At 37.7% G+C, this 27,580-nt stretch overlaps 1 protein-coding gene across 2 annotated transcripts in view; it reads left to right on the top strand.

The window, feature by feature from the left end:
- The window catches only part of kcnj21 (potassium inwardly rectifying channel subfamily J member 21), a 34,023-nt gene extending 6,443 nt beyond the window's left edge, over positions 1-27,580 (top strand). Inside the window, exons 2-4 of one of the 2 annotated variants that reach the window (XM_079626518.1) lie at positions 11,393-11,526; positions 12,101-12,968; positions 26,132-27,580. In XM_079626518.1, coding sequence (XP_079482644.1) covers positions 11,449-11,526; positions 12,101-12,968; positions 26,132-26,499 — 1,314 coding nt within the window. In that variant the 5' untranslated portion in view covers positions 11,393-11,448 and the 3' untranslated portion in view covers positions 26,500-27,580. The remainder of the gene's footprint in view (positions 1-11,392; positions 11,527-12,100; positions 12,969-26,131) is intronic. The other variant, XM_079626517.1, reaches the window with a different exon arrangement.

The raw sequence follows: 27,580 nt of genomic DNA, 5'->3' as shown, positions 1-27,580 counted from the left end.
CCTCACTACTGATAAACAGTCATTTGTTACTGTTTAGATATTTTGTTTATTGTAGTAATATGCCTACATTTCACTTGAGTATTATGCCATTTCGCCACCCTCGTTTTATTTGAACTATTTCAATTCATAATTCAGTCAGCATATACAGTTTGGAAACAAATATAGAATAAATTAAACCATAACAGTGTGGCTGTATACACTTTGTGTGTAATCTCTTTGGGTATTTGTGAAGTGTTTCAACCCTCCTCAGTCAGATCAGTAGCGATACTTCTATTTTTTATGTTTGCTTAGATGTTATTTAGCAAATTCAACACAATTCAGATGAGACTAGTTCTGTCATCTGATAATTATCTGTCTTAAAATTTGACTTACTTATCCAAATCTAAGTGCTGCTTTTGGTTGACATCCCAGCTCGCATTGCTGTTGTTGTTGTTTTTTGTCCTGTGAATCCTTTATACTTCTACACATTGTCACCTCAGGAGGGTGGTGTATATGTATGTTTTCAGCTCATTCAGCTCATTTCTGATTGGTTGAACTGGTGACTAACTGGCTTTAAGTGTTTCCATTTATTTCATTGGCACTTCCCTTCCTCAGCTGGTGAAGGACCCCCTCTTTGCCCAAGGGTGCTTAGTTATACTTCCAGTGCTTTACACCATGACAACACTGGTTGTCTAGTGACGATACAAGGACATGCACAGTTCCAAATCCTTTACTAATGACTATCCTGAGCTATAAGGCTATAACATAAGGCCTCAGTTGCATAAATATAGCCATATGTTAAGACTGTCTTAAGAACTAGTGCGAACAACTTTCAGTTAGTTAGGGGTAATCAGTTTTACTTTTCGGTATCAAATTAGACCAATCTATGTTTTTAAGTAACTGACTTGAAAAAGATATGAGCAGTCTTAAAGAAAAAAAATTGATAACTAACTTGTAAGACTAGTCTTAGCATTAAGCCAGTATTAGGCTTTAGTTAAATTAGGACATTTAAGTATCTTTTATAAACATGCCTTAAAAAAAAAAACATTTACTGGTGTGCATTTTGAGACAAAACAATGGCACTGATATATTTTTAAGATGTGTCAGTGCAAGTTGCTTTCAGTTCAAACATGCATTTAAGTTTGAGTTTAAGCCTTGTCTGTGAAACTGGGGGTAAATGCAGCAGACAGGGGAAAATAAGTCAATTTTACAATTGTAAGAGTCTCCAAGAATAATCAGGCACTTGTGAAATATATACTATAATATAATTAATTATTTGCAAATGTTTGAAAATTATGACATTTTAAATGTTTGAAAATTAAAATGTCATTAGAATACTCAGATATTTTTGAATAACCGTGACGTTTATCGATTTTTGTACATGTGGTTTACAGCTGTCTTCTGAAAAATGGGACTTTATCAGAATTACATGCCTAAATAATTGACATGCATGAATGATTAATTCAGACATAAACCTGAGCATGGTTTTCATGGGAGTACAGGAGCCGACTGTTTGTCGCTCACGCTTCTAGGAGGCTATTGAATAAATCATCGTTCTAGAACTGACAGGGAATGAGCCTTGGGAATGGTGAGCTCACCAAAACCCTGTTTGTCATGTTAATGCTTTAAAAAAGGCAAAGGCTCACAAGACCTACAGGCAAAATTAGTATTTTTTTTCTTCCCTAGCCAGTGCAGTGGCATATGTTTGAATTGCTGGGTGAACATTGTTTCAAAGGTGAACAACATTCAGCCGCTATGAGGTCTACCACTAAATCTTTTATGAGGTGTATTAGGATGCTGCTTATATGGCATTTTGGGACATATAGGGGAATGCTTATATTTACATTTATTCAGTCTTGGATTTGATTTGGCACATTATCTTAACTTGACTGAAATTATCTACTAGGTGTATTATAATTAATAATTAATTTATATAATTAAACCTCTACAAATTATCCAGAATGCTGCAGCCCGTCTTGTCTTCAACGAGCCCAAAAGGGCCCACGTCACTCCTCTGTTCATCTCTCTGCACTGGCTACCACTCACTGCTCGCATCAAGTTCAAGGCACTGACGCTTGCTTACAGATCGACCACAGGCTCAGCTCCCTCCTACTTTCACTCGCTCCTACGAGTCTACATCCCTACCAGAAGCCTGCGATCGGTCAATGAGCGACGGCTCGTGGTACCATCACAGAGAGCCACAAAATCACTCTCCAGAACATTCTCATTCACGGTTCCTTGCTGGTGGAATGATCTCCCTACCCTCGTCCGGAATGCAGAATCCCTGACCACATTCAAAAGACAACTGAAAACTCATCTCTTCCGTGAGCACTTGACATAAAAATAAATAAAAAAAAAACCTCTCCTTTACCCTCCCTTGTTTTGGCTTATGCTACTCTGAGCAATGCCTGAACTTTGTATTTTGAGCACTTCTTGCGTTATTTTTGCCTCTTCACGATGACTCGCTTGCTGTAGTCCTCAGTTGTAAGTCGCTTTGGATAAAAGCGTCTGCTAAATGACTAAATGTAAATCTACTAGACAAGTGCAGTTATTTACTGCTAATATAAGGGTAGTTTGAGAGAGATTTGAGTAGTTGAACCAAAAATTCTGTCTTAATTTATTGACCCTCGTGTTTGTTCCAAACCTTGACTTAATTTCTTCTGTGGAACAATGAAAAAATATATTTTGCATCTCTGTGTTTTTTGTCCATATACTGTCAATGAAGTCCAATTGAATTGTTTTGGTTCCCACTGACTGTTATTGTATGGACAGAAACAGTTTAAAAAAAAATCTTCTTTTGTTTTCTGATGAAGAAAAAATAGTCAAGAAAGATGGTCTCTCTCAAATCAAATTGAAATTTTACTTTCTTAGACTCGAATTGGTTTAGAGCAACATGAAAGTCAGTACATGATGACAGAATTCTCATTTTGAACAATGTCTTTAAAGCAATCCCTTCATTTTGTGCCACATATTACCAAAAATAACTCCATACTTTCAGCATAAATTAACTCATGTACATTATCATGATCTCTTGACTTTGTTCACCCAGCATTTGTTTCCCCCGCAGGAACCAAATGTCTTTCCCACATGTTTTCATTTTTGTAAGTACACTGATGCACTCTATGATAACAGCACTTAAAGACTATCACACACTAACAAGGACTTGGATCATACGTGAAACAGCAGAGACTGGCAATACAATGAGGTCCATAAATGCATATTTGTTTTAAAGAAGGTTGTGTAACTCAAAAGTTTCATTAGTTTTCTCTCAAAAGGCAGTGTAATGGAAATGCTCAGGGAAAGCTGTGATACTTCGCCTGTTTCCCCGCATATAGCCATCAGGATATTTGACATCAGCAGTGGACATAGACTCAAGCAGTGCTGCTTTTGTTTGGCTGGGCATCCCGGCTCACATTGTTGTTGTTTTTTTGCTTGTGTCAAGGTCAACTCGGGGTGAGACGTGCTGCCCATTTCCTCTAATGTGCATCGAGTCTCTCACTTATGGAGATCACAGCTTACAGTCCATTACAATGTAGCACAAACCCCAAGGCATCTGTGAACATAAGTGAGACATGGTTACGCTCTTAGTGTGAACTGTGGTCGGAGAGAACAGAGGGACTGTTGGGTGATTTAAAAGGTGGAATATTTAAAATTCAATCTTTATGTTCTAGTGCTAGCTGTAGAATTCATGACAGAAGTTTGCTTTATCTTTATATAATAATGCGTTTAAAATTGCTCCCATGCATGTGCAATAAATGGATATATTGAAATTTTCAAAGAAATAATGAGCAATATAAGTTTATCCCATCATAGTCTCAGGTAATTACCATTTGAATGGAGACAAGAGTCATTCTTTAAGGTAATAATTTTCACCTGCAGGCTAAAAGCGACCCATAGCGCTTCATTAATGTAATGGATTAACTTCCGGCTCTATAGATTAATGAGGAAACGGTAAGGCCCTGTTCAGGTCTCTTTAAGCACTCTTTCATTCATTTGAGACTAAATGGAGACATAGAATGTAACCCAAGGCTGTAATTAAACTCAAACTGAAACAGGACAAGTAGTTTTCCCCGAGGACATCCCTTACCCAAGGGAAATCCAAGGCTCAAACTTTTTCAAATGGGTCTCGGAAGAGTGCCAGATCTGTGAGGGGGGGAAATACCCTTGTTAAAGGGATAGTTCACCCACAAACTTAAAATTCTGTCATAATTTATTCACCAATATATATCTTTTTCTTCATGCATTGAAAATCAGTGGGATCCAATGTTGTTTGTTCCACAGAAAAAAGAAAGTCATACAGGTTGGGAACAACATTTTCATTTTTTTGGCTAAACTATTCCTCCCTGATTTAGGTTTCTTCTCATTTATTGAATGATACATGAGATGATATGTATGAAATTATGTTGTCCGAACCCTTACCTACTCTACACGAGTGGAGTGGCATCAGTGAACCAAAAGCTTTGTAAATGCAGGTCTATTTTTGGGCCGTGTCGAACGGCTCTCTCCTCTCCACTCGCTTGTGTGTATCTGTTGTTTTGCACAGAGAATAGACAGCTGCCAGATACAAGCAAATGATTTTATCGCTTGAGATGAAGATGCCCTCCGTTGCTGATAAAAGGGCTTTGTAAATAGACAAGTGCATAATGAGAGACCATCTCCATTCTGACAGCGTACATGATGGAAATTTTTCCCTCCTGCTTTTTATGTATCCATCCTGTCGTATTTTATACTGCTTATGTACAGGATGTTATTTAGTTTTTCATACTTAAATATTCTAAAGGATTTAAACAACCGTTTAAACATTAAGACAGTAAGTTTCTCTGAAATAAGTCTCTTTTGCTCACCAAGGATGCATTCATTTGATCAAAAATACATACAATAAAAACAGTACTTTTGTGAAATATTATTACAGTTGTTAATTATTAATTGTTGTTTTTTAAAATATATTTCGTTTTTTATAATATATTTAAAAATATATCTGATGCATCATTACTTCAGTTTTCAGTGTCACATGATCCTTCAGAAATCATTCTAATGCTGATTTGATCCTCAATAAATATTTCTTATGTTTATTATCAATGTTGAGAACAGTTATACTGCTTACCGGTAATATTTTTGTGAAAACTGAAATATTTGAGCAATATTGTATATAGATTTAATTGCTAAAAAATTAGAACCTCATTGATTTTTTTTCTAGCAAATTGATACACTGTAAAATGATTATTGTTGGTTTAACTTAAAAAAGTAAGTAACCTGGTTGCCTTAATTTTAAGTTCATTGAAATAAAAAAATGTAGTTAATACAAGAGATTGGTTTAATCAATATAAACTCGAAATATTATGTTATCTGAACCACGACAAAAGAAAAAATGCTGTTATAACAAATTCTGAAAATATTTTTGTACAGTGTAGATATCCTTGGACTTTATTCAGAGTAGATGCCATATTTAATTAGTTGTGAATGAAAACAAGGCTCAACATACAGTCCATTCATACTGTCTTAAAGATGAACTGTGCCATTTCAATTCTATTGCAAAATTATGCAGTGTAATGTATACAATGTAGTTGCAATAAACGCTTTAATAATCCATACAAATAGCAGCAGATGACTATTATTCTGTTGTGCAGAACTGAGGAAGAACTGATGACGGGACAGTTTGATCTTTGGTTGACCAATCAGTGGAAATGGGCGTTTCATTCATTCCCGCCCACATGTAGAGACCAAATATTCAAGCTGTTTATCCATTTTGTTTTTTATTGTATTTCCATTCGGTGCATTAGAACCATTAGAAGTGTGATAAACTAAAAGAAGTTTGTTTTTGTGTGAAAACAAATTATCTGAAGATACATGGATCTGAACAGACTGTGTATTTATCCTTTGCAGCGCTGTGTTGAAATTAAATAAGGTGTATACTCAGATGCATGTTGTGCTACTCTGAAATTCTGTGCAAAGTATTGTCGGCTTTTAAAGACGCGTCATAAGTTAAACCATTAGAGTCTTCTTTCTGTGAGCTGCAGGGTTCAGTGGTTTGACATATCAAAGGTTATGAAATCCAATTTAATGACCCAGGCAAGCTTCCAGAGCATCAGACCTTTCCTTATGTCAGCATTAGCAAAGGTTGAAGAGTCATCAGTGCATGCATGTTGCATGTAGTGCAGTTAAATACTTGAATACACACAGAATGCATCCATGATGCAATTAGACCACTTAAATGTTGAACTCAAGGTGAACTCTCCAGGCATCATTGGCAATGATGATCCAGTCTATCTCAGAAACAGAGGGATTATGTAAAAATAGTTGAAAAGGTAATTATGCAAACGGTGGGAGCAGTCAGTGAGTTAGTGTCCTATGTCACCGCTCTGCAGTTCCCGAATGCTGGATGGGTCTGCAATAGAAAAGCCTGTTTTTGCCCTTGAGGTAGTGGCTTTTTCACCACTGATTGTAGATCATTAAGCAAGCGAAGTAAGACTTTTCACATTTAAACAGCGGTGGATTGCGTGAAGGTCAGAGCCTGTGACGGAGATCAGTCTAAGCCATCTCAATGGATCTTTCCTCGAGCACTGTGCAATGGATTTCAGCATTATAGTCATTTTTATGTCTTCTCCGTCTGGCGTTTTTTAATGAAGGTCACGGTAAAACGGTCTTGGAAACTTTGTACCATGCCTATGATTTATTTTTGCTACTTGAATGTGTTTTATGTAGGTTTTATTGTTTTACTCTTATCTCAGACCCAGACTTTGATCCGTGTGTGTGTGTGTGTGTTTTTTTTAAATCAAAACAAACATTTAAGTAAAACATTAAAGGGATACTTCACCGATTAGCATTAAGCTTTGTATCAGTAGAAAACCTGTAGTATTTTCGAATTACCATGCTTCCCTGCCTTATGTCCCCCTGAGACGAGAGATTTATGTATTTTTTGTCTAGAAAAGATCTTCCTATGACGCAAAAATCGTCATTTTGCGTCATCGGAGTATTTCCTGGCCAGAGGCTAAAAACGACAGCCAGTGGAAGGTGCTGGTCCGCATGTTTTCAACCCGGCCATAGTGGGTGGGATCTCACTCACAGAATGTACAAACAGTACATCAGATATATATATTTTAAGCTAAGCTAACAGGCTCTTGCTCTGTGGATAAAGCTGAGTAGTAGGGGTGACTGACCATACATCCTCTTTTTCCCGGACATGTCAGGCCGAGACTGCCCGGGCTCTTCCTCCCGACCGCCAAGCAGGTCTCGCTCCTCCTCCGCTGCAACAGCTGCTCCGGCCGCCTCCCCCTCATCCCACCATCCGCGCATCGGACCCGCGCACCAGACCAGACCTCGAGATTGCCCAAAATGTCTGGGACTCGGCTGCTGCTTTACACATTCACTAAGCCTACATTATTACATTATTTGACACTGACATGTACGTGCCAGCTTTGCAGGTCATGCATTCTGCTTCACAATGCTAAAACGCACATCAACCGATCACTTGTTTAGCATTCATGTAAACACTACATTCAGATTCACCAATCGGAATAAATTCAGTCCGATTGAAACAAAAGGCGTGCATGTAAACATAATGAATGGCGACCACAGAAACCAAAAGCCGAATCCTCCGGCGCGTGAATCCGACACTCATGGCGTGGCCACCCGCACGAGCCGCAACACAGCGAGGAACAGCCGCGGACGATGGAGGAACCAGAGGCGGCCAGAGCAGAGGAGCGAGACCTGCCCGGCGGTCAGGAGGAATAGCAGACATTAATTTACGATAAAGCGGCGTCTTTTCAGTATCGAGTCAATCAATTATTTCGATACTAGCCTCTGTTACCGGTAGGCGTGGCCTCGTAGAGCAGTGAAGCAAGTGCATTCTGGGAGTTGTTCGTTCATCCACATGAGCCAAAAATAAATTTTCTGGCTTTTCAGTCTAGAAGGCACCAACTTCTAAAATTATTTCAAATTTCTACTACATACATAACCCAATTTAAATACACATTCATGTTTCCAGCGGTGAAGTATCCCTTTAAATATTTATTGCGCTTAAATTATTTATATACATTTTTTAGACAACCTATGTATATACACAACCGCATTCTCGACAAACCTGCACTAAATGAATGGAATCGTATTGGACCACTTGCTGTCTGCCACGTCATATAATGTGAGAGCCACAGTGAACTGTATAGTCAAGACCGGTCTAGTTTACTCACGGAGATGGAGAAATTATTTGCGTTCAGCTCAAAAAGGCACGCAGCTCAAACGTACTCTGCACTCGGTTACTAAGCATTTACAGTCCTTGTTGGTTCTTTAAAATGGATGAACTCACCCCTCGATTAGACTTGATTATTTAACGCACTGCCAATTGTGCTAAAATTTCCAGACGTGATGAACATTGCCATTTTTGATACTGTCGCTGACTCGCTGAATGCAGTTGTGAGTCCTGAAAATGTGCAGGCTCGTATTAAGTATGGCCGGCGCCATACTATCCACTAGCATCTGCTCTAGAGCTTTGTTTTTTGTTTTTTTGTGAAACATGACCGGGGATTAGGGATGAACATAAACAGTGTGTAATTGACGTAATCGATAATGTCAACACGTCGTTCCAGCCCAGTAGAGATTTAAGTCATAATGAAACCATGATCAAAAAGATGCAAAGTGCTTCAATCTCTCGCGGTTTGTCATGGTTGTTCGCTCTGCTCCGTCTCAGTGAGGGGCACAGAGGAACAAGAGTGCTCTCCTGCTGCTCACTCCAGTTGGTGACATTTTACAATGACCCCTGGTGATATCCAGTGTTCCTGTTTGTGATGATGCACCAGTTTAGGCAGAGGGACAGTGGCACAGTTGAGGCCGAGCTTGAGGGTGTTTGACTGCAAAATGTAACGGTGTCCTGGTTAATTCAGCCCTGGGGTTCTGATTTGCTGAAACCAGACGAAGTTTGGCATTTTCTGCACTTTCAGTGGTATATGAAAGCATAATGAAATTGGTCAAAATATTTGATTAGCGAACATGCAAGGGATAGGAGATGTATAGCTTTGTAAATGTCCGGTGTTCCAGTTCTGATGAAATCAGTTTGTGTTTGTGTCTTAAGGATAAGCTACAGACATGAAAAGCAGGACGAAGCATTGCTGCTGTCTCTGCAGTTTGGTCAACCCTAGAGCCTGTGTCTGCCCATAGCACTTATCCAATTATATGGCAAAGCCTCTTTAATGGTATTGGACTCATTGTTCCGGTATATGAAATTCCACAATAAAAAGTTCTGGTAACGCCTGTTTATGCAATCAGGGTTTGTGTGCTGTTTAGAATTAAATTAAGAATCCCAATTGAGTTCCTAAATTTCATTTGATTTTAAATTGAGGTAGAAGACAGAGGGCCCTATTTTAACGATCTGAGACGCAAGTATCAAATGCGAAACGCAAGCTACATTGTGGGCGGATCTCGGGCACTGTTGCTATTATACCGGCGGGATAAATTACTCTTGTGACCCACGCAAATCTAAAATGGGTTGGTCTGAAGTGGCTACATCACTCATAGGTGTGGTTTGGGTGTAATGTGCAATAAACCAATCAGAGCGTCATCTCACATTCCCTTTAAGAGCAGGCGCGCTTGTTCCATGGCGGATTGCTATTATAACGGTGGATTTGCCAGGCGCACGCAACTTACATGATGATGGTAAAGGTGATTTCGCAGCCTTCAGAATTTTGTTTCCTGGTTCTTGACGGACAAGCCACTTTGTCAGATGTCCTTGTATACCGATGTGTCTTGCCACTATTGGTCAAACAGATTACTACAATTAGTCTGAATAATTTGGGTAAATGTGTAAACTAGATTTATGCCTATTATGCCAGTTACTCACCCTCATGTTGATGTATGTGAAGTATGCCATTTCGGACGCAGCCACTGTCTCATTCATCTAACCGATTCATTCAAAAACACTCTAAATTCAGAACCACACACTACTCTTACTATTTTTTTTCCCCCCATATCTGTGTATTGCATGAATAGTGAGAGTAGTATGCTAACATGCAGTTCTGAACTCAGCAACTGATTCATTCAGGAACACAACAAATTGAAGAAAACACATTGAAGAAAATATTCAGCAACATATATAAAGTTTATTTTAGCTTGTTTATGGTCCTGCTACTGTAGGGACGGTTTGTGTTCTTGGCTCCTAAAGATATTTGTTACACACACTTCTAATCTTGCACAGGAAATTTGTCATGCCACAATAATGGAAAAACAAACAAGTCAAGATATTAGCACTGTATAAATAATTAATTAGTTCACACAATGAATCATTTCACATCGCTTTGGTTTATCTCCTTTTAAGTTGTTATCTGTCACTTTCTCTCTCTCTCTCTCCCTCTATCCTCTCTCTCTCTCTCTCTCTCTCTCTCCCTTTATCCTCTCTCTCTCTCTCTCTCTCTCTCTCTCTCTCTCTCTCTCTCTCTCTCTCTCTCTCTCTCTCTCGCTCTCTCTCTCTCTCGCTCTCTCTCTCTGGACCTATGTATGTATGTCTGATCGGATCTCCTAGTGGGCGCCGTCTGTCTCCATCTGACTGCCTTGCTCCATGTTCTCCATGGGGAACCATCATCAATATTGCTTTCATTTGTGTGCTATGAAGAAACCCACTGGTTCTCGCCCACACCTGCTGTCGGTGCTGTTGGGTGATGCTTGGGCAGAGAGAGAGAGAGAGAGAGAGAGACGCAGTGTCACTGGAGACCTGTGAGCTAATGGCTAACTTGTGGTAACAGATGTGGAATTTTACAGTCAGTGAACATGATAAATAATGTGGAAATAAAGTGTTATACGGATTTGTAAGAGAGATGAGGCTGATACAAAATCGTGTACAGGCTTGTGTAGCCTTTTCTTTAAGATAAATGTTGACTATCAAGTCATTGGACTTTGAATATGTGATTATTATTATTTTTGTATGCTAAAATACCCTTTCTGAGTAGAGAGTGCTGGTGTAGTCCTAGTCTGGGCTGGTGGACCAGCATTGCCGCTCTGTTCACCAACAAAATTTTGCCGTTAAGTTATAAAAAAAGCTTAATTCTGAATGTTCAATGCATCCAGATTTTAAATTTTTAAAAAGGACCTTTTTTTTGAGGACATGATTAAAGACCAGATAACTGAACAAATGTTCTATTCATATTTTCATAACTTTGAGAGAAGCTTGGCTGAACATTAGCCAAAGTTCTGAGAATGTTCCATGTTTGCTGGGATGGTCTTTCTGGTGAGTGAATTCTTGCAATTTAAGCTAGTTAAGAAGCCCGCTGTGGACACCAGTATCCCATGCTGTAAATATAGATATACATGAAAATTCCTTAACACTGTAGAGCAACAAGCATAATGCAGGCACATTTGTCTGACCAGTTACTCCAATCTTTGCTCTCCATTACGAGTTTAACCGACTAGCTTTCATGTTTGCTTTTAATAGTTGGAGAGCTCCAGCTACTGTGTTGGATTGGCGACGGCGTCTACGGCTTCCGGGCCATGAGTAGTTTTAAGGGCCAGGATGTGGAAAAACAGGGCATCAAGCTGCCAAAAAAATGGATCGATTCCAAAGACAAAGTAAGTTCAGTTATCACATTTACTGTTCTTTTATGTTGTTTTACATGTGTGAATGTTGGGAAAGCTACTTTGGTTTCTTGCTACGCTACAAGATACTCATAGTTTACAGTAGTTCAGCTACAGTCAATTTAACGACTAACTACATTGTAAAGATTTGGGTTGGTAAAAAAATGTATGCTTTTGAAAGAAGTATTTTATGCTGACCAAGGCTGCATTTATTTGATCAAATATCTAGACAAATTTTATAATATTTTATTATATTCCTGTAATGCAAAGCTGAATTTTCAGCATCATTACTCCAGTCTCCTGTCACATGATCAGATCCTTCAGAAATCATTCTAATATGCTGATTTGCTGCTCAAGAAACAGCTCTTTTTATTTAGAAATTTGGAAACAGTTGTGCCGAATAATATTTTTATGGACACAAAATAGATAAATAGAAAGTTCAAAAGAACAGTAATTAATTGAAATAATAATAATAAACGGAGCAATTCCATATTTTTTCTTTTAGCCTATCTTGAAATGTTTCTTTTCTGTCTTTTTCTATTCTTGCTGTATTCAATCGCACATGTAGATCCCCACAGACCATACGATGGTTGTCAGGGGAGGAGGACACTGTTTCGGTCCTGCAGGAGGTCCGCTGAAGAAACGGCGCCAGCGCTACGTGGAAAAGGACGGCAAGTGCAATGTCCACCATGGAAACGTCCGCGAAACCTATCGTTACCTGACGGACATCTTCACCACGCTTGTGGACTTAAAGTGGCGCTTGAATCTGCTGGTCTTCACTCTGGTCTACACCACCACCTGGGTGTTTTTTGGCCTCATTTGGTGGCTCATCGCCTACATCCGTGGAGATCTGGACCATACTGATGACAACGAGTGGACGCCTTGTGTGAATAACCTCAATGGCTTCGTCTCTGCGTTCCTTTTTTCAATCGAGACTGAGACCACGATCGGTTATGGGTACCGTGTCATAACGGACAAATGCCCCGAGGGCATCCTCCTGTTGCTGGTCCAGGCCATCTTGGGCTCCATCGTCAATGCCTTCATGGTCGGTTGCATGTTTGTGAAAATCTCACAGCCAAATAAACGTGCCGAAACGCTCATGTTTTCCAACACAGCTGTGGTATCCGTGCGGGACAGCAAGTTGTGTTTGATGTTCCGTGTCGGTGACTTGCGAAACTCGCACATAGTGGAGGCCTCCATTAGGGCCAAGCTCATCCGCTCTAAACAGACCAAGGAAGGAGAGTTCATCCCCCTAAACCAGACGGACATTAATGTGGGCTTTGACACGGGGGACGATCGACTGTTTCTGGTGTCACCGCTGATCATTTGCCATGAGATCAACAAGAACAGCCCCTTCTGGGACATCTCTCAGGGGCAACTGGCACGAGAAGAGTTTGAAATAGTGGTCATCCTGGAAGGAATGGTAGAGGCCACAGGTGAGTGTAGATAACAGAGAATGAGAGAGCGAGGGTAACTAGAACATCGAGTTTAGTTCCCCTGCTGGCAAATATCATAACTACAACATTATGCAGACAAAACAACTTTTCTCCATTGACTGGCATTCAAAAGTAATCATATATTCAAGTTAAAAAGCAATATTTACAAATATTTGATTATTAAAGTAGATTTTTAACCAATTCTTAATTTAAAAATGTAAAAAAAATATATACATATTTATTTATTTAATAAATAACTACCATATAATAAAATATAAAAAAAATCTTTCTTCGGTGGAATGCAATTTTATAAGAATTTAAGTTGTCAAGCTCAAAAATGACAACAAAGAACTACAAAATGATATTGTGATAAAATATCATCAAATGATAAAATTGTATATTGTGATATGAATCATGTACTATATTTCAAGTCTTCATAAACTTAATTATACCTTTGTGTGATGAAAAGGCAGTTGAATAATTTTTTTGTTGAATCTTTTCAATGAATCTGTTGATTCAGTTCACAAAAAAACAAATGATTTATTAATGAATAAGAATGATCTGGTTGGAGTTGTTGAATGATATGAAAAAATTCAGAATGCTTGGAATATAGCATGCGAGTCGTTTTCATGAAAATCTTTATGGTGGGTTTGGGTCCTTTAAATAGCTTGACGGCCTCCGTCCTCATTTACTTTAATTCTATTAAAAGAGGTTGCCAGGATATTCTTCAAAATAATCACCTTTTATTTTCTAGAGTAGAGAGATGGTCACAAGGTTTTTGATAAGCATGAGAGCATGATGCCAGAGTTTAAATTTCAGATGAACTTTTCTTTTAACAATGTGAAATGTGAAAATTTGAAAAGCCTCTCTCGAGGTATATCAGAGCTCCTGAGTCAGGGGTATTTAAATGGGTGTTGCCTGAAAGTCAAATATGAAAAGTGACCAGATTTACCACAGTTCCCCTGGTAACACAATGCTGACAGCAGGGCGTTATGTGGTATTTTCATGGGATTCAACAATTATATTGACAGTGAATTCATGTGACAGCAGTTGCAATTACACTAGGCTAATTGGCTTTTGCATTGTGCTTTATGTCAGTATAGATAGACACATAATGCTGCCTGCATGGAGCAGAAAGACAGAGGAGTCTTGAGATGTTTCTCAGTAAGACAAGCTTATGGCCTGTCAATAGATCCGCCTCAGGGAAATTAGCGAGCAGAAGACAATTGAAAGAACTATAATGCAATTCATTCTCACGCATACATAAATACACACATGGCTCACAAATACACTCTCTCCTACATCTGAAATAATGAATCATTGCTCAGGAGTGGGATGCTGTGAGTGGATTCAGTCCACAATCATTGCACTTGTTCAGTGCAGTTATACTTTTTTTGTCTCTCATCTGACATTCAGGAGCATCCCACTTTCAGTCGATGTAGGTTTAACCTATCTATTATTAGACAAAAAGCAGGATAATAGTAAAATAATCAGTTTCAGAAATGATACCAAACTATTCAGGTCAGGACTGTACCTCAAGGCCTAATGAAATTGGAAAATTATAAAGAATAATTATTGATTTCTTTCATGTCTCCCTTTTCATGTCTTACAGTGCTAAGTAATGGAAGTAAGATTGGTGACTCATGGCCAATCAGGGTAATGATGACATCAGGGAGACACTGAACTTCCGAGTCCAAGTCTAATAACAATTATAATTGTTCTCATAACAGTTCTAGTTTAAGCCTCAACCTGAACAACAACTCACTCTAATAATTTACTCACCCTCATGTTGTTGACTTCCACTTCTGTTCTGTTCAGTTCCACTTCTGGAACTGTTCTTGTCCGTATCATGAAAGTCAATGGGGTCCAAAACAACATGTATGGATTATATGATTCATTGTATGGTCCAAACAACACTGAGACACTTTTCTATCTTGTTTTGAATTCTGCAGAAGGAAGAATGTCATACAGGTTTGGAACTGGACTTGGACTCTTATTTTGATATTCTGTTGTGTGTTGTTTAGTTCCTGTTCCTATCTCCTAATTATCTCCTTGATTGTTTCTGTGGTTATGTATGATTATCACCAGTAAAACTCCCTATTTTGTTCACGTGATTATAGAATTTAGTCTGGGACTATAGGATTAAGCCTTGTCTGTGAAATCGGGGGCAGATTTATTGGGTGTGATACAAGTGCTTACTAATCATATCTGTGCAATATTACCTGTGCAAGTTATTTCCAATTTACTCCTGTCATGAACAAATCGAAGGAACTACTTGCATAACCCGAGGTTCATCCACCTAGAACAATAGTGTCAGCACTAAAAGGATGATTCAGACAAATGTTCAGCTTAAATTGTCTCTCTGTATGAAAGAATTAATGTAAGTGTTTAACAGAAAATTCAAGCTGCACATTTCAGCTTTTAAACCCTTTGCAATTAATTGCACCATAGACTTCCATTATTTCAAGCACGTTTTTACAAACTGAGGGATGAAATCATTTTCTGTGGTAGTCGACGGCACGGATGCTGTCGAGAGAGCTTAACTTGTGTTGAACCTTGAGCGTACCCTTAAATGAAGCCTTTTAAACTGCCCACGGGGTGCTGCTCTTAGCAGGATTTGAGATGTTTTAAAACCACTTTCCTTTTATAAATTAAGGCTTTATTACCAGCGAGGCTACTTCCACTTGCGTTCTAGTCTAATGTTTTGGAATTGCACTGGGTGGCTAACAAAGCATTTTATTCACAGTGAAATGTTTTTAAATTAACAGACTTCATGTTGAAAATGTCTGAATAGAGGAGTTAAAGTCAATTGCAGAGCATTAGCACTGAAACTGAAGCTTCTCTTGTGGTTTTGCTGTAGTATGCATTGATTATATAGATGCATACCAAGTGTGGTTATCGAACTGCCGTACACTGGGAATCTCATGAATTTTGATGCGTTTGATGAATGTTATCTGCTGAGTTTTTCCTGGATATCATTTATATTCATTATGACAGCTGCTATATATCACTCTGTGTGTGTTTGAAAGTGGTTGTAAAAGTGATGCTTGTTGAAAGTGTTGTTGCTCCGTCACTGCGTGTCTCTGGGGTAATTGATGCGTACATTTAAGCTTCACTTAAGCAGGTGATTAAAAAGCTTGTATTCTATTTTTAGGAGGTGCGCATATAAATATTCAGCGGTGTCTGTGCATTTCACAGGAAATATGATATTTTCAATTAATTAAGCTTACAGTACATTCCTGTTGACATATCGGCAGGATCATTACAAACCATAAAAGGTCAAAAGCACAATTAGACGGCGCACAGGGATCTTTAGGTATTTGAAGAAGATGAAATGGAACAGGTAGTTCTTCAGCAAATGTTACAGAAGTTGGTTTTATAGAGGGATTAATATGTTGCAAACACTAAACTGATCTCATCAGGATGAAAACTGGAATATTTTTTGCATTGCTGTTTTATCTCTACACTTACAGCATCATGCAGACATTTTCAGCTCATACAATGTGTACTATATTATATATTTGCACTACACTAAAGTTGTATTTTGTACGTAACAAAATATCAAATAATAGTAAACATTTTGCAGCAAAAAAAAGGTTTGTTAGGTTTTAAACTGAGTTTAAATGATAAAACAATTAGTATTTTTTTTAAATGAAGAATTAATCAATTCTATTGTATATAACATATTACAAACATAAGCCACAGTAAAAAAAAAATATGAATGTCATAGCATTAGATATCAAAATAAAATAAAAAATATGTACCTAATGTATTTATTTTTTTAACATTCCAAATGTTGCTCTTTGTCCTACTTTGGATTTAATTTAACAATAGTCTTGATTCTTCAAGTCTCAAATTTTTTCTCTAATGAACAAAGGCCATGCTCACACTGCAAGTATTAGTGCTCAATTCTGATTTGTTGTTCAAATCTGATGTTTTTGTTTGATGTTACTGTTGTGGCAAAAATTCATCAAACAAACATCACTGCGTAAGGGAGACTCAGAGTCAAATTATAAAATTAAAAGTATTTATTCTTGCAAGAAGGAGCAGTCTAATACACAGCTGTTACCCTGTGCAGAAGAGTGACACACCCTCGGACAGACTCAACAAGCTTTTATCTAAGATTCAAGGCCTTCTTCTTCAGAGCCCTCCTCCCACAGTAGTTTTCCATTCAGTAATTTTCCATAGACAAGGAAGCCATAACACTAGTTTAGATTCGTCACTAAGCCCCCCCTACATCAAATGGCCTTCTGACATCTAGGTCAGAGGTCCTCGTTCGTCTGTTCTCTGGAGTGTCTCTCCCTTCTGCCTTCCCAGGTACATAAAAAGAATCTTCTCTCACTACAAGTGAGAGTCACACATGTGACATTCTTTGAATCATCTATATTTTACTAAAGAATAATGAATATCATAAAACCGCCACTACACTCCTCACTTTTTATCATTATTAATCAAACATAATAATAATAACAACAATAATAATAAATGCAAGTTCAAGTCATTACATCACACATCATAAAAATCACTCTCCTTGAACCTGTGAATAAAAAAAAGTTTAGGATGAAGAAGCATAAGGCTGTTTTTGTGGGGAAAGTCCCCAAAATATTTTAGCAAGCACGTAAATAGGTTTACTAATGCCGGGCTCACTACCGCAGTCACACTAGTAAGGAAAAAGATTATAGCACAGTAGGAAAACAAACATATAAAATTCAAATCATAAAATCCCTCAGTTTCAAAACATATCCATCGTTCTCAGAAAGAAAAGAAAACATCAACATATTTAACTGTAATCTTTACTTGAATCATCTGCATAATTTTGTTCATCATCATCATCATCATCCAGATAGACTGTCATTTTCACCAATTGAACAGACATTCCAGTTTTCTCATATTCCCCCATGAATAACAAAATTATCAGAATAACACATACAATCATAACTCATACACTACACATTCAACATTTTCCCCATATCCATTTCCCTAACCATATTTTGTTCTTTTACTTTTAATTCAATCAGGCAGTGGTTCTACTTAATAAGCTTCAATAATAATCCCCATAATTTACATTAATTAATAGATCTTCTCTTCCTGAAAACCTTTGCCTTAAATATTTTCTAATGAATCAGTAACCAATCAAATCATTTGTCATATACCAATATCAATACTAAGCTCAAATAAAGTCCTCAAAATCATCCCAAAACCACATTCTTAATTCATTAGTTGGTCCACATCCTCCTCCAGGCGTGTTGGTGTAGGCCTGTGGAATTTTCAAAAAAATCATTATTTTCCATTTCATTTTCAATTATCATTAGACATTTCTTGCTTATTAGAGTCAGAGTCCTTTTCCCCTGAAAAACACATATCGTTCACAAGTCAATATTCATACATTTGGAAAAACAGAATCAGTTCAGCTTGATGCAATCCTCCTGACATTCTGCAAAAGGAAAATTTTAGGTTAAGGTGTAGCACCTTTCTGCCACAATAATAACCCAGGCCAGGAGAGTTAGCAAAATTAATTGTCTCCCAAACCTGCATGTTCTCTGTAAAGAAAAACAAATTTTGAGGTTATCATCAGATAGTAAAGTACGTATTTTCTTTTGTCTACTATTCTGCCACGGCCTTCGATGCCCTTGGAAACGTCCTGTTGAAACAATATTTGTTAGGCAGAAAAATGGCTTCTTTCAGGGCTTTTACCCAATTACCCTATAGTGTTCTCCCAACATTTATTCCATAAAGAATATAAAACATAAAGCATCCCCCTTTTGATGGTCGACACAACTCGATCATCAATTTAACATAACATTTAACATAGTGTCTTCAGACAAATTTCCTCCAGACATCTTTCTCTGTCTCTGAAACAAAAATATTACATTCTTCACTTAAAGCCACAATTTCATTTTCTTATCGAAAGTACTTGAAGGGCAACGGCCCTCAGTCTCGCCCCGTATCCTGCTTTTTCAGGTCTGTTATTTTGTCTCGCAACTCAGTCCTCTTCAACCATTTTAAAGTCATCAATAGTTTATCAGGTCAGGTCGTGCTGTACAGACTTGGTCAATGTCAGTCAAAAAAACCAAAAACATTCTCCTCTTGTTTACGATAATCATATATGGCTCTCTCTGGATAATTTTATATTGACTTAGCCAATGTGTCCCTTTGTTGTTGCCGTCAAATCTATAACATCTTCTTTTATTTCAACCCATGATCTACAACTCCACAATTCCAATTTGTATAAATACCTAAACTTATCCAAAAGTAATTCAAATCCACATCATAAATGACAAAAGTAATTACTACCAGACGGAGCGTGATCTTAAAGCTCGTCCCATGTTCTCTATCATCTTCTCATCAGATTCACTCAGCATTTGCCTTCTTTACAATTTGTCACTTGCCTTAACACATCTGTAATGAAAAAACACTCTTCAGAGGTTAAAGACACAATATACTCACTATTCAGGCGGAATAGCTGCCCTACACTTAACACCTACAAGACATAAAGTGCTGTCACCCTCACACACACTCATGCTAGACACACAGCATGTTAACTGCTCATTTACAATGTTCGAAACCTTTATTATTAACTCTAAAAGTATAATATTTAAGGTTTAAATAAGATTTAACCTTCACATCTTTCTGTAGCTTTTATATAATTTTACATGGCCTTTCAAACCGTTTCAAATGTTCTATCTGTTCCTTATTCATTTTGTCCCTTTAGAAAAGTCAGCTGCTTTGTTTTGGTTCATTATCATTATTTTGTTTAAGCTTGCCTTACCATGCCTGATAACAAAAAGACAAACAGAGTACCAAGTCCCTTCCTCCACTCAGCAGTCTCTCTTATACAAATAATCTTTTCAACAGCCTCCTAAGACTGAAACTTAATTAATCATAGAACCCTTAATAGTTCATAAATGTTAATATACAAATGTTTAACTCAAATTAGAACCATTACAATAATCTAAAATACATTATGCTCTGAGTATTTATAAGGTTATCTTTAGTTTGAATACTTGTATAAATTCTCAATTCACCTAACCTTTGTTATCCAAACTCTACAAAATCGGTCTTAATCTATAGCTATCACCATGTCTAACCTTCAGGAGTTAAAACCATCTTATAGACACATTAGTTCAACATCAACTTCTATAATTTTCCTTGCCCATAAGGCAACCAACATGTTCCTGATATAAATGAATAAGTTATGTTACTGTCTCCCCAACAAATAAGGACAATCACCTCATGGTCTCAGCTGACTCTTGAAAGCACATTTCACATTAGCTCTTTATCTATAATTTCCATCAGACTTGTCACAATTGAAAACAAGCCATACAGTGAATTGCGGGGTTTTCTCTGGTGAGTGATATAGAGGAACTTACATTCTCTCGGGTCAGACCGTCGCGATTCCTCACACAGCATCTGACCTCCCAATGCTATGCTGACCCCGGTTGGCCTCCGGTAATCAGCGCTCAACTCTCATACCTTCTCACATATGGCACCTCCATCCGGAGGTGCCCAGTGTTATTGCGTGACCTCCCTGCCTTAGGTATAGTCCCCTGGCCAGAAGGATCTGCCCCGTCGTTGGATAGGCCACTCGTACCCACTGATGACCCGCTCACACAATCAGTTTTCTTCAACAGAACTCAGCTGTTTTCTGGAGCTTAGGAAAGGCACAGTTAAGAGTCACCTCTTTCTGGACTGCATGCCTAATAAATGTTAAGGGAGACAGGCTAATAACAACACTATTTAATCACTCAATCTGTTAGACCTGTCTCAATCAACAAAATCTCAGTGAACTTTATTCACATCCGTCTATTCAGTGTACATCTATAGCATGGTCATAGGTCCTGTGTCATGGTGAAGGCTAAGATCAGACAAATACGTTACTGGTCCTAAAATAACAAAGTACAAAAATGTCACCTGTCATTTAAGGTCTACATTATTATTTTAAAGACTTCTTTAAAGTCATTCAGTTTTACAATCTAAAATATTTAAGTACTAATTGCCCTCAGTATGGCAATGATTTCCTTTAACATGATTTCTTTTAACATCTGTGTCTATAATTTTCAACTGAAACACTTTACTATAAATAGCTTATTGTCATGACAGGCTAGATAACAGCCTTCTTACATTGAATGAGAGAGAGACTCAGGCCTTCAGGAGTTGGTACAATGTTTCTCATATTCTAAACATTCACAACTTTATCTTTTAATTCTGGCAGCTTAAGGCATCTTTGCCAGAAATTACATACGTTTTCAATATCAAAATAATTTTAAAGTTGTCTTTTGCCCATACATCAGGGAATTTAGACATTAAAAATTTTCCACTCATATGAGTCTGCCACTGGCAGTTTCAGTCAAGTCCCAAAGCTTATCTTTTGAAACCAAAACATCTTCTAGCTGCTTCATGGTCAACACTACCAAGCTGTTTGTTTAATCAGATCCCTTTCTACATTTTTACATTTAGCCACAAATAGTTATTCTATTTCTCAATAACGTTTCATTAAAACATCTCAATTTTAGTTGTCAGATTCTCAATTACAATCTGCAAAAAAAAATGTTTAAGCGTTTCATTAAAAGACAATCATCTTTTTAGTTACTTTAGTTATTTTCCTTTTAAAAGGATTTCCTTACGACTTAAATCTTTCAACTTTCTTTTCTCTTTCAATCTACTTACGACTTCCATCTATCAACTTTCTTTTCTCTTTCAATCTACTTACGACTTCCATCTATCAACTTTCTTTTCTCTTTCAATCTACTTACGACTTCCATCTATCAACTTTCTTTTCTCTTTCAATCTACTTACGACTTCCATCTATCAACTTTCTTTTACACCTTTCTGAGTGGGCATTTACAGTTACTGCTAAATGCAGCTGACCACAATTAAAACACTCTCTGTCCCCTTCTCATATAGCTCGATCTCTCTGTGAGCTTTCAAACAGCTCCAACTTACTGACACCCTTGACGCAGTGTGTTCCAATCAGTTTGTAAACACAGCTGATAAGCAGTTCTCTCTATTCTTTGACAGTCCACCAGTGGCGGATTCAGTCACACTAGCCAAATCATAATTTTCATCATTATTGGCAGAACATTAATTTTCTGCACGGAAATGCATAAATTGTTTTAACAAAGTTTTCACAAAGTTTCTGTTTAACTTTAACACTTGTCCAGGGAAATTATCCCCGACCCATAATTTCCTTTATAAAACAGACAATGTCTTTTGCCTTCAATGACTTAATATCAACCAAATATCTGACATTTTACATTATTGAATTTCAAAATCTGTCTTTACATCTCTCTAATTCGGTATTATCATCAACAACAGTGATTACAATAGCAAGTACACATTTAACATCCGGAAGCCGGGCTGAATAAGCACGCGCTGTTGCTGTACTCTCAGCATAGCTGGAGTCTTTAGGTTCAAAAGATAATGGTTGTCAAACCAAAAATAAACATAATTTCACTCTTTATTTTACCACTAAAATATAGAATTGTTCCCCATTTTGCTTAATGAAACATTCATTATCTTTATATCATGTTAATCCCTGTTAATCATACTCAATACCTTATTATTTTTAATCTGAACCTCACTTTTCATACCATTTCTTAATCTGACTTAACAGGCGTTCATATATAGTTCCATAAATTTTATCAGAAATGTTATTTTCATAACATACATTTTCTACAGTTGTTTTCTTCTCAAAATGGTTAGTCTGCAGATTCAACAAGTATTATCATTACTGTCTCTGTCCCACTTATCTCTACTGTTTTTACAGAAACCAAAATATCATATTACTCAAATCTCAATCCTTCACAAAGACAGCCTTATTGCTGCTTGCTACTTCAACTTTTGTTACAAACAAAATCTTCTGACATCTAATGTCATGCATCCATCTAATGGATGAAAAATAAAAACCCTTTTATCAGTTATATTCAATCTGACTATATGGAAATACATTCTAAATCGACTCTTTTATCTGCTTCAAGCCAACAACTCATTGTCTTTTCACACTTTTACACACGTTGAACGCAGACACAACAACCTTTGTTTCTCACTGCCCTGTTCAACTGATTCCCGCACCATCTTTAATCTTGTGGCGCTCAATATCATACATTTCTGCACTTAATTTTTATCTCATTTGACAAAACACCGGTGTACCAAATTTCGCAAGCTTGCTTTTAAAACATCCCCATACTTTGGCTGTTTTCACTGTCTTCTGTGGATTTTCCTTTGCGCGCGTTCTCTTTATTTGTCAGACGTCTCTGAAACAAACCCGATCTTTTCTTTTAAACCCAAGTCGGTTGGGTTCGCACTATTAGTGCTTCTCCTAATTATGGTTTACCAAAAATCTGTTACGATTTTCTTGGCTCCCCCAATTAGTCTCCCCCAAAAATAACTTGCTCCGTGGTGGAACAATTAATTTTCAGGTACCTATCTGTATGAAATGTTTTGGTCTGTCACAGTTCTCAATTAATTCCAGATTATTTATCTGCTTGAAATATCTTGTTCTGTCACAGACCTCAATTAATTTCAGATCCTTACCACAGAAAACAGTTCCCAGCCAATATGGTTCAATTTCACTCTTCCCCCAATTAAACTGAATTTAATTACCTTACTCAGAGATGTTGTTCTGTGCCACCTTGAGTTCTTTTGATTTCCAGTGGTCGATCCCCCCGGGGCTCTGACATCGGCCGGCCTCTCTCTCTCAAGTTTACGAGGTAGAGCTGGAACTTACTCAGTCCAGGTGGCCAAACACCGTCCGATCTCAGGTCCAGGAGGCATCGTCCAAGGAATCTCACTTCTGACACCAAATTGTTGTGGCAAAAATTCATCAAACAAACATCACTGCGTAAGGGAGACTCAGAGTCAAATTATAAAATTAAAAGTATTTATTCTTGCAAGAAGGAGCAGTCTAATACACAGCTGTTACCCTGTGCAGAAGAGTGACACACCCTCGGACAGACTCAACAAGCTTTTATCTAAGATTCAAGGCCTTCTTCTTCAGAGCCCTCCTCCCACAGTAGTTTTCCATTCAGTAATTTTCCATAGACAAGGAAGCCATAACACTAGTTTAGATTCGTCACTAAGCCCCCCCTACATCAAATGGCCTTCTGACATCTAGGTCAGAGGTCCTCGTTCGTCTGTTCTCTGGAGTGTCTCTCCCTTCTGCCTTCCCAGGTACATAAAAAGAATCTTCTCTCACTACAAGTGAGAGTCACACATGTGACATTCTTTGAATCATCTATATTTTACTAAAGAATAATGAATATCATAAAACCGCCACTACATTACTTTTTTTTTTTTAATGTGGCCAATATTAGATTCAAGTGTGAACGGGTCACGATCCTGAACTGCCTCGCGCGCACAAAAGAACGATAGCAAATACAGGATGCAGAAGTAAATATGGAGGTTACTTATACATATATACATATACGCGTTCATTTATAAGGTGATGTGCTGCAGAAGCAGACTTCATGAAGCCATACTATCCATACTAAATTGTATGTAGATTAGAATAAGGCTGACTGACAGTTAAAGCTACACTGTGTGATTTTTACCCCCATCTAGCGGTGAAAAGGTATATGACCATCCAGTGAATATTAGTTTCTGTTCCTCTCAATTCCGATTTCGTTTGAACTCCTACGGTGGCCAATGTAGTCCAAGATTAACATGGCTTCCAGTTCGACCTCGTCCAGGAGTATTCCTTCAAGTGATGAGGTTACTTTAGAAAACTATTATAATTTGCAGTAATTTAATTTGTCAGTTAACATATAGGTTATGACATCTATGTAAAATGAATAATAGTTTTATGTTTTCGTTATTTTTTTACCATTTCATTGCTAACAACAGCAAATCAGGTTCCCAGACGAATGCAAGCTAATCTTAGTAAAGTAACTTTTATCAGTGCTATCGTTATTCTGTATATTGTACGACATCACTAGCGTAAGGCAAAGTTTACATGGTAGGCTATATCATTTTCTCCGTGAGCAGAGATCAGCTGATGTGACGGAGGGAGAGGGAGAGAGAGAGGAAAAATAAAAACAGGGCCGGTGCCAGTGAATTGCGGAGACGCGAAAGGCGAAGCTTGAATTAACGGGTATGTCCCTCTTTGGCTAATGTACTTTCAAGATGGAGGGGCAACATGGCGACCGACATTCGAACCCCTCACCCGTATGTATTTTCAATGGCATATTATACACTCACGAGAATACTTTATTACTTGAACGAAGTAAATATACATTAATGAGCACATATATTTTTGAAAGAACTAAGTGTTTTTAGCTCAGAACAAACTAAAAAAGTTACACAGTGTAGCTTTAAGTAGAGAGGTTTAGATAAAGGGGTTTGAGTGACTAACAATCAACAATTCACCTTTTCAAAAAATATTCATTTAATGTTCTCCGTGTTATATTTAATCTACAACAACAATGGGAACTTTAAAAAAGATCTGTTTGGCCATTAACTTTTAAATACAACATCATCCAAAGATATGAGCAGAATTCTCTGCATGAAAGACCACGACTGGCAGATCAACATGCTTCTTTTCTCTCCAATGTGGTAGGAAATGAAATTCAATTAAATGTGGAGGATGTAAACTGTGACAAGATGATTGACAGGCCAGTGTATGGTGACAGGATGCATGTAACGAGCAACAGAGCGTCCGTTGAAGACGCAATTTTATGACTTATGTCCCAAAGCTCGTATACTCTTCTGCTACACACACAAAAGTATGTACTTTTTTTTTCTTCACAAAAAAATAATATATATATACCTTTAGGGCATGGTATAAGTAGGAGAATTGGGACGCAGCACAACAGTATGTCAAATATTTGGAGTGACTCCCATCAGCGCAGAATTGTGACGAATAATGTAATAGTCCCTGATTCCGATATGACTGTTTAGACTGAGGTCGCATTGCCAAACATCATTTGACATCACACGTATAAAAGTGACCCAAATCAGAATTGATGTGATCAGATTCCATGTGGTGGCGTATAAGCAAAGAAAATCAGATTCTGACCACTTTGGCCTAGTCTGAATGTAGCCTAATACAGTACATGATTGTTCACACCATAGTCATTTGGAATCAGCGTCTCTTTCTGTTTTTACTGCTATTTTTGTTGTTATTTTCTGTGCCGCTCACAACCGTTTTCTTCTGTCGTTTCCCACAGGAATGACATGTCAAGCCCGCAGCTCGTACCTGAACTCAGAGGTGCTTTGGGGAGAACGCTTCACCCCTGTGCTCTCGTTGGAGGAGGGATTCTACGAGGTGGATTATGACACCTTCCACCACACATACCCCTCTCCAACCCCTTCCTGCTCCGCACGGGAGCTAGCGGAACTGGCAAAGAAAGGGGAAGCTATCCCTTTGCCCCCAATTTCACCCCCTATTTCACCCCCAGCAACCCTGGGAGAGCCCCTAAGCCCAAAGGAGATGCCCGAGGAGGAGCACAAGGAAGACGCAGCAGCAGCAGCAGAAGAAGAAGAGACTGTTAGCAATGGTGATGTGAACAGGCTGGAATGCGAGCAAGAATTTTGATGCATTGCAATCTGCAATCTTTTGCTGCCCCTGTGTGGCTGGTGGAAATAGACAGAGATAGAAAATCTCAGTTCAGCCTCATAAACGCAACATGAAGTTACACATCTATAAGCCTACATTTTGTCATTGACCCGATGCTGGTACTGTTATTAACCGTTTCAAGAATAGAACAAAACTGCACATGGTTAAGTTTTTGCATTTTAGGCGCAAAAAAATGTAAAACCTATTTCAGCTTGGACTTTAATGCAATTTATTTCAATAAGATGTAAATATTTGCAGCTTTGTGCTGTGCTTGTTGAACACACGCTACTGAGCTTGCATCATTGCTTTTGAGGTTTATAAGTAGGCTATTTCTAAATCCAGTTTATTTGTATAGATTGCAATGTATTGACCCAGATGGTGCTTATAACTATACTACAGCATAGTGTAAAAAGTGTAAAACTGCTGGTAAAAAAAAGATTTCCTATTTGTTTTTCATTTCATTAATAAAGGACATTCCATTCTTTATAAAGGGAATATTGAAGATGCTTAGAATTGCACATCATGTATGGAATATATTGAAAATAATTAACAGATATGTATCATAAACTCTATACGTTGGATATTAACACCCAGCAAACAGAAAGCACATGTAACTGTTGCTCTTTCATTTTATTGAAAATCTATGAAACGCATTGTAGCTACTATTTTTTTTTTTGTCATTTTCCAGATCGTATGTCTAACATTCATATTTCCACTTGAGGAATACCCTGACTGTTATTTATAGCTCTTTTTTTTACACCAGATTAATACAATTCTGTTTTATTTACAGGAAGTGAAAAAGGCGATTAAAACAAAAAAGTATTCTTCTCAGACACTGTGCTGTTTACACAATGTGCAGGCACTTCAACCTGTTAAAAGTTTGGAAATTGTTTATGTTTTTGAAAGAAGTCTCTTATATTTACCAAGGCTGCATTTATTTAATCAAAAATATTGTGTATTCTGCACTTACAGCTTAATTCATTTATAAGCTGTAAGTGTTAAGTTCAAAGTAGCATGTACTGCGTGTGTCTTGAGTAATCTAATCCTGTACTGTTACTGT

This window comes from Phoxinus phoxinus (genome assembly GCF_949152265.1).
Source record: "Phoxinus phoxinus genome assembly, chromosome: 10".
NCBI classification, from domain to species: Eukaryota; Metazoa; Chordata; class Actinopteri; order Cypriniformes; family Leuciscidae; genus Phoxinus; species Phoxinus phoxinus.
Note: the sequence above shows the minus strand (reverse complement) of the source record. Positions and strands in the feature narration are given on the sequence as shown.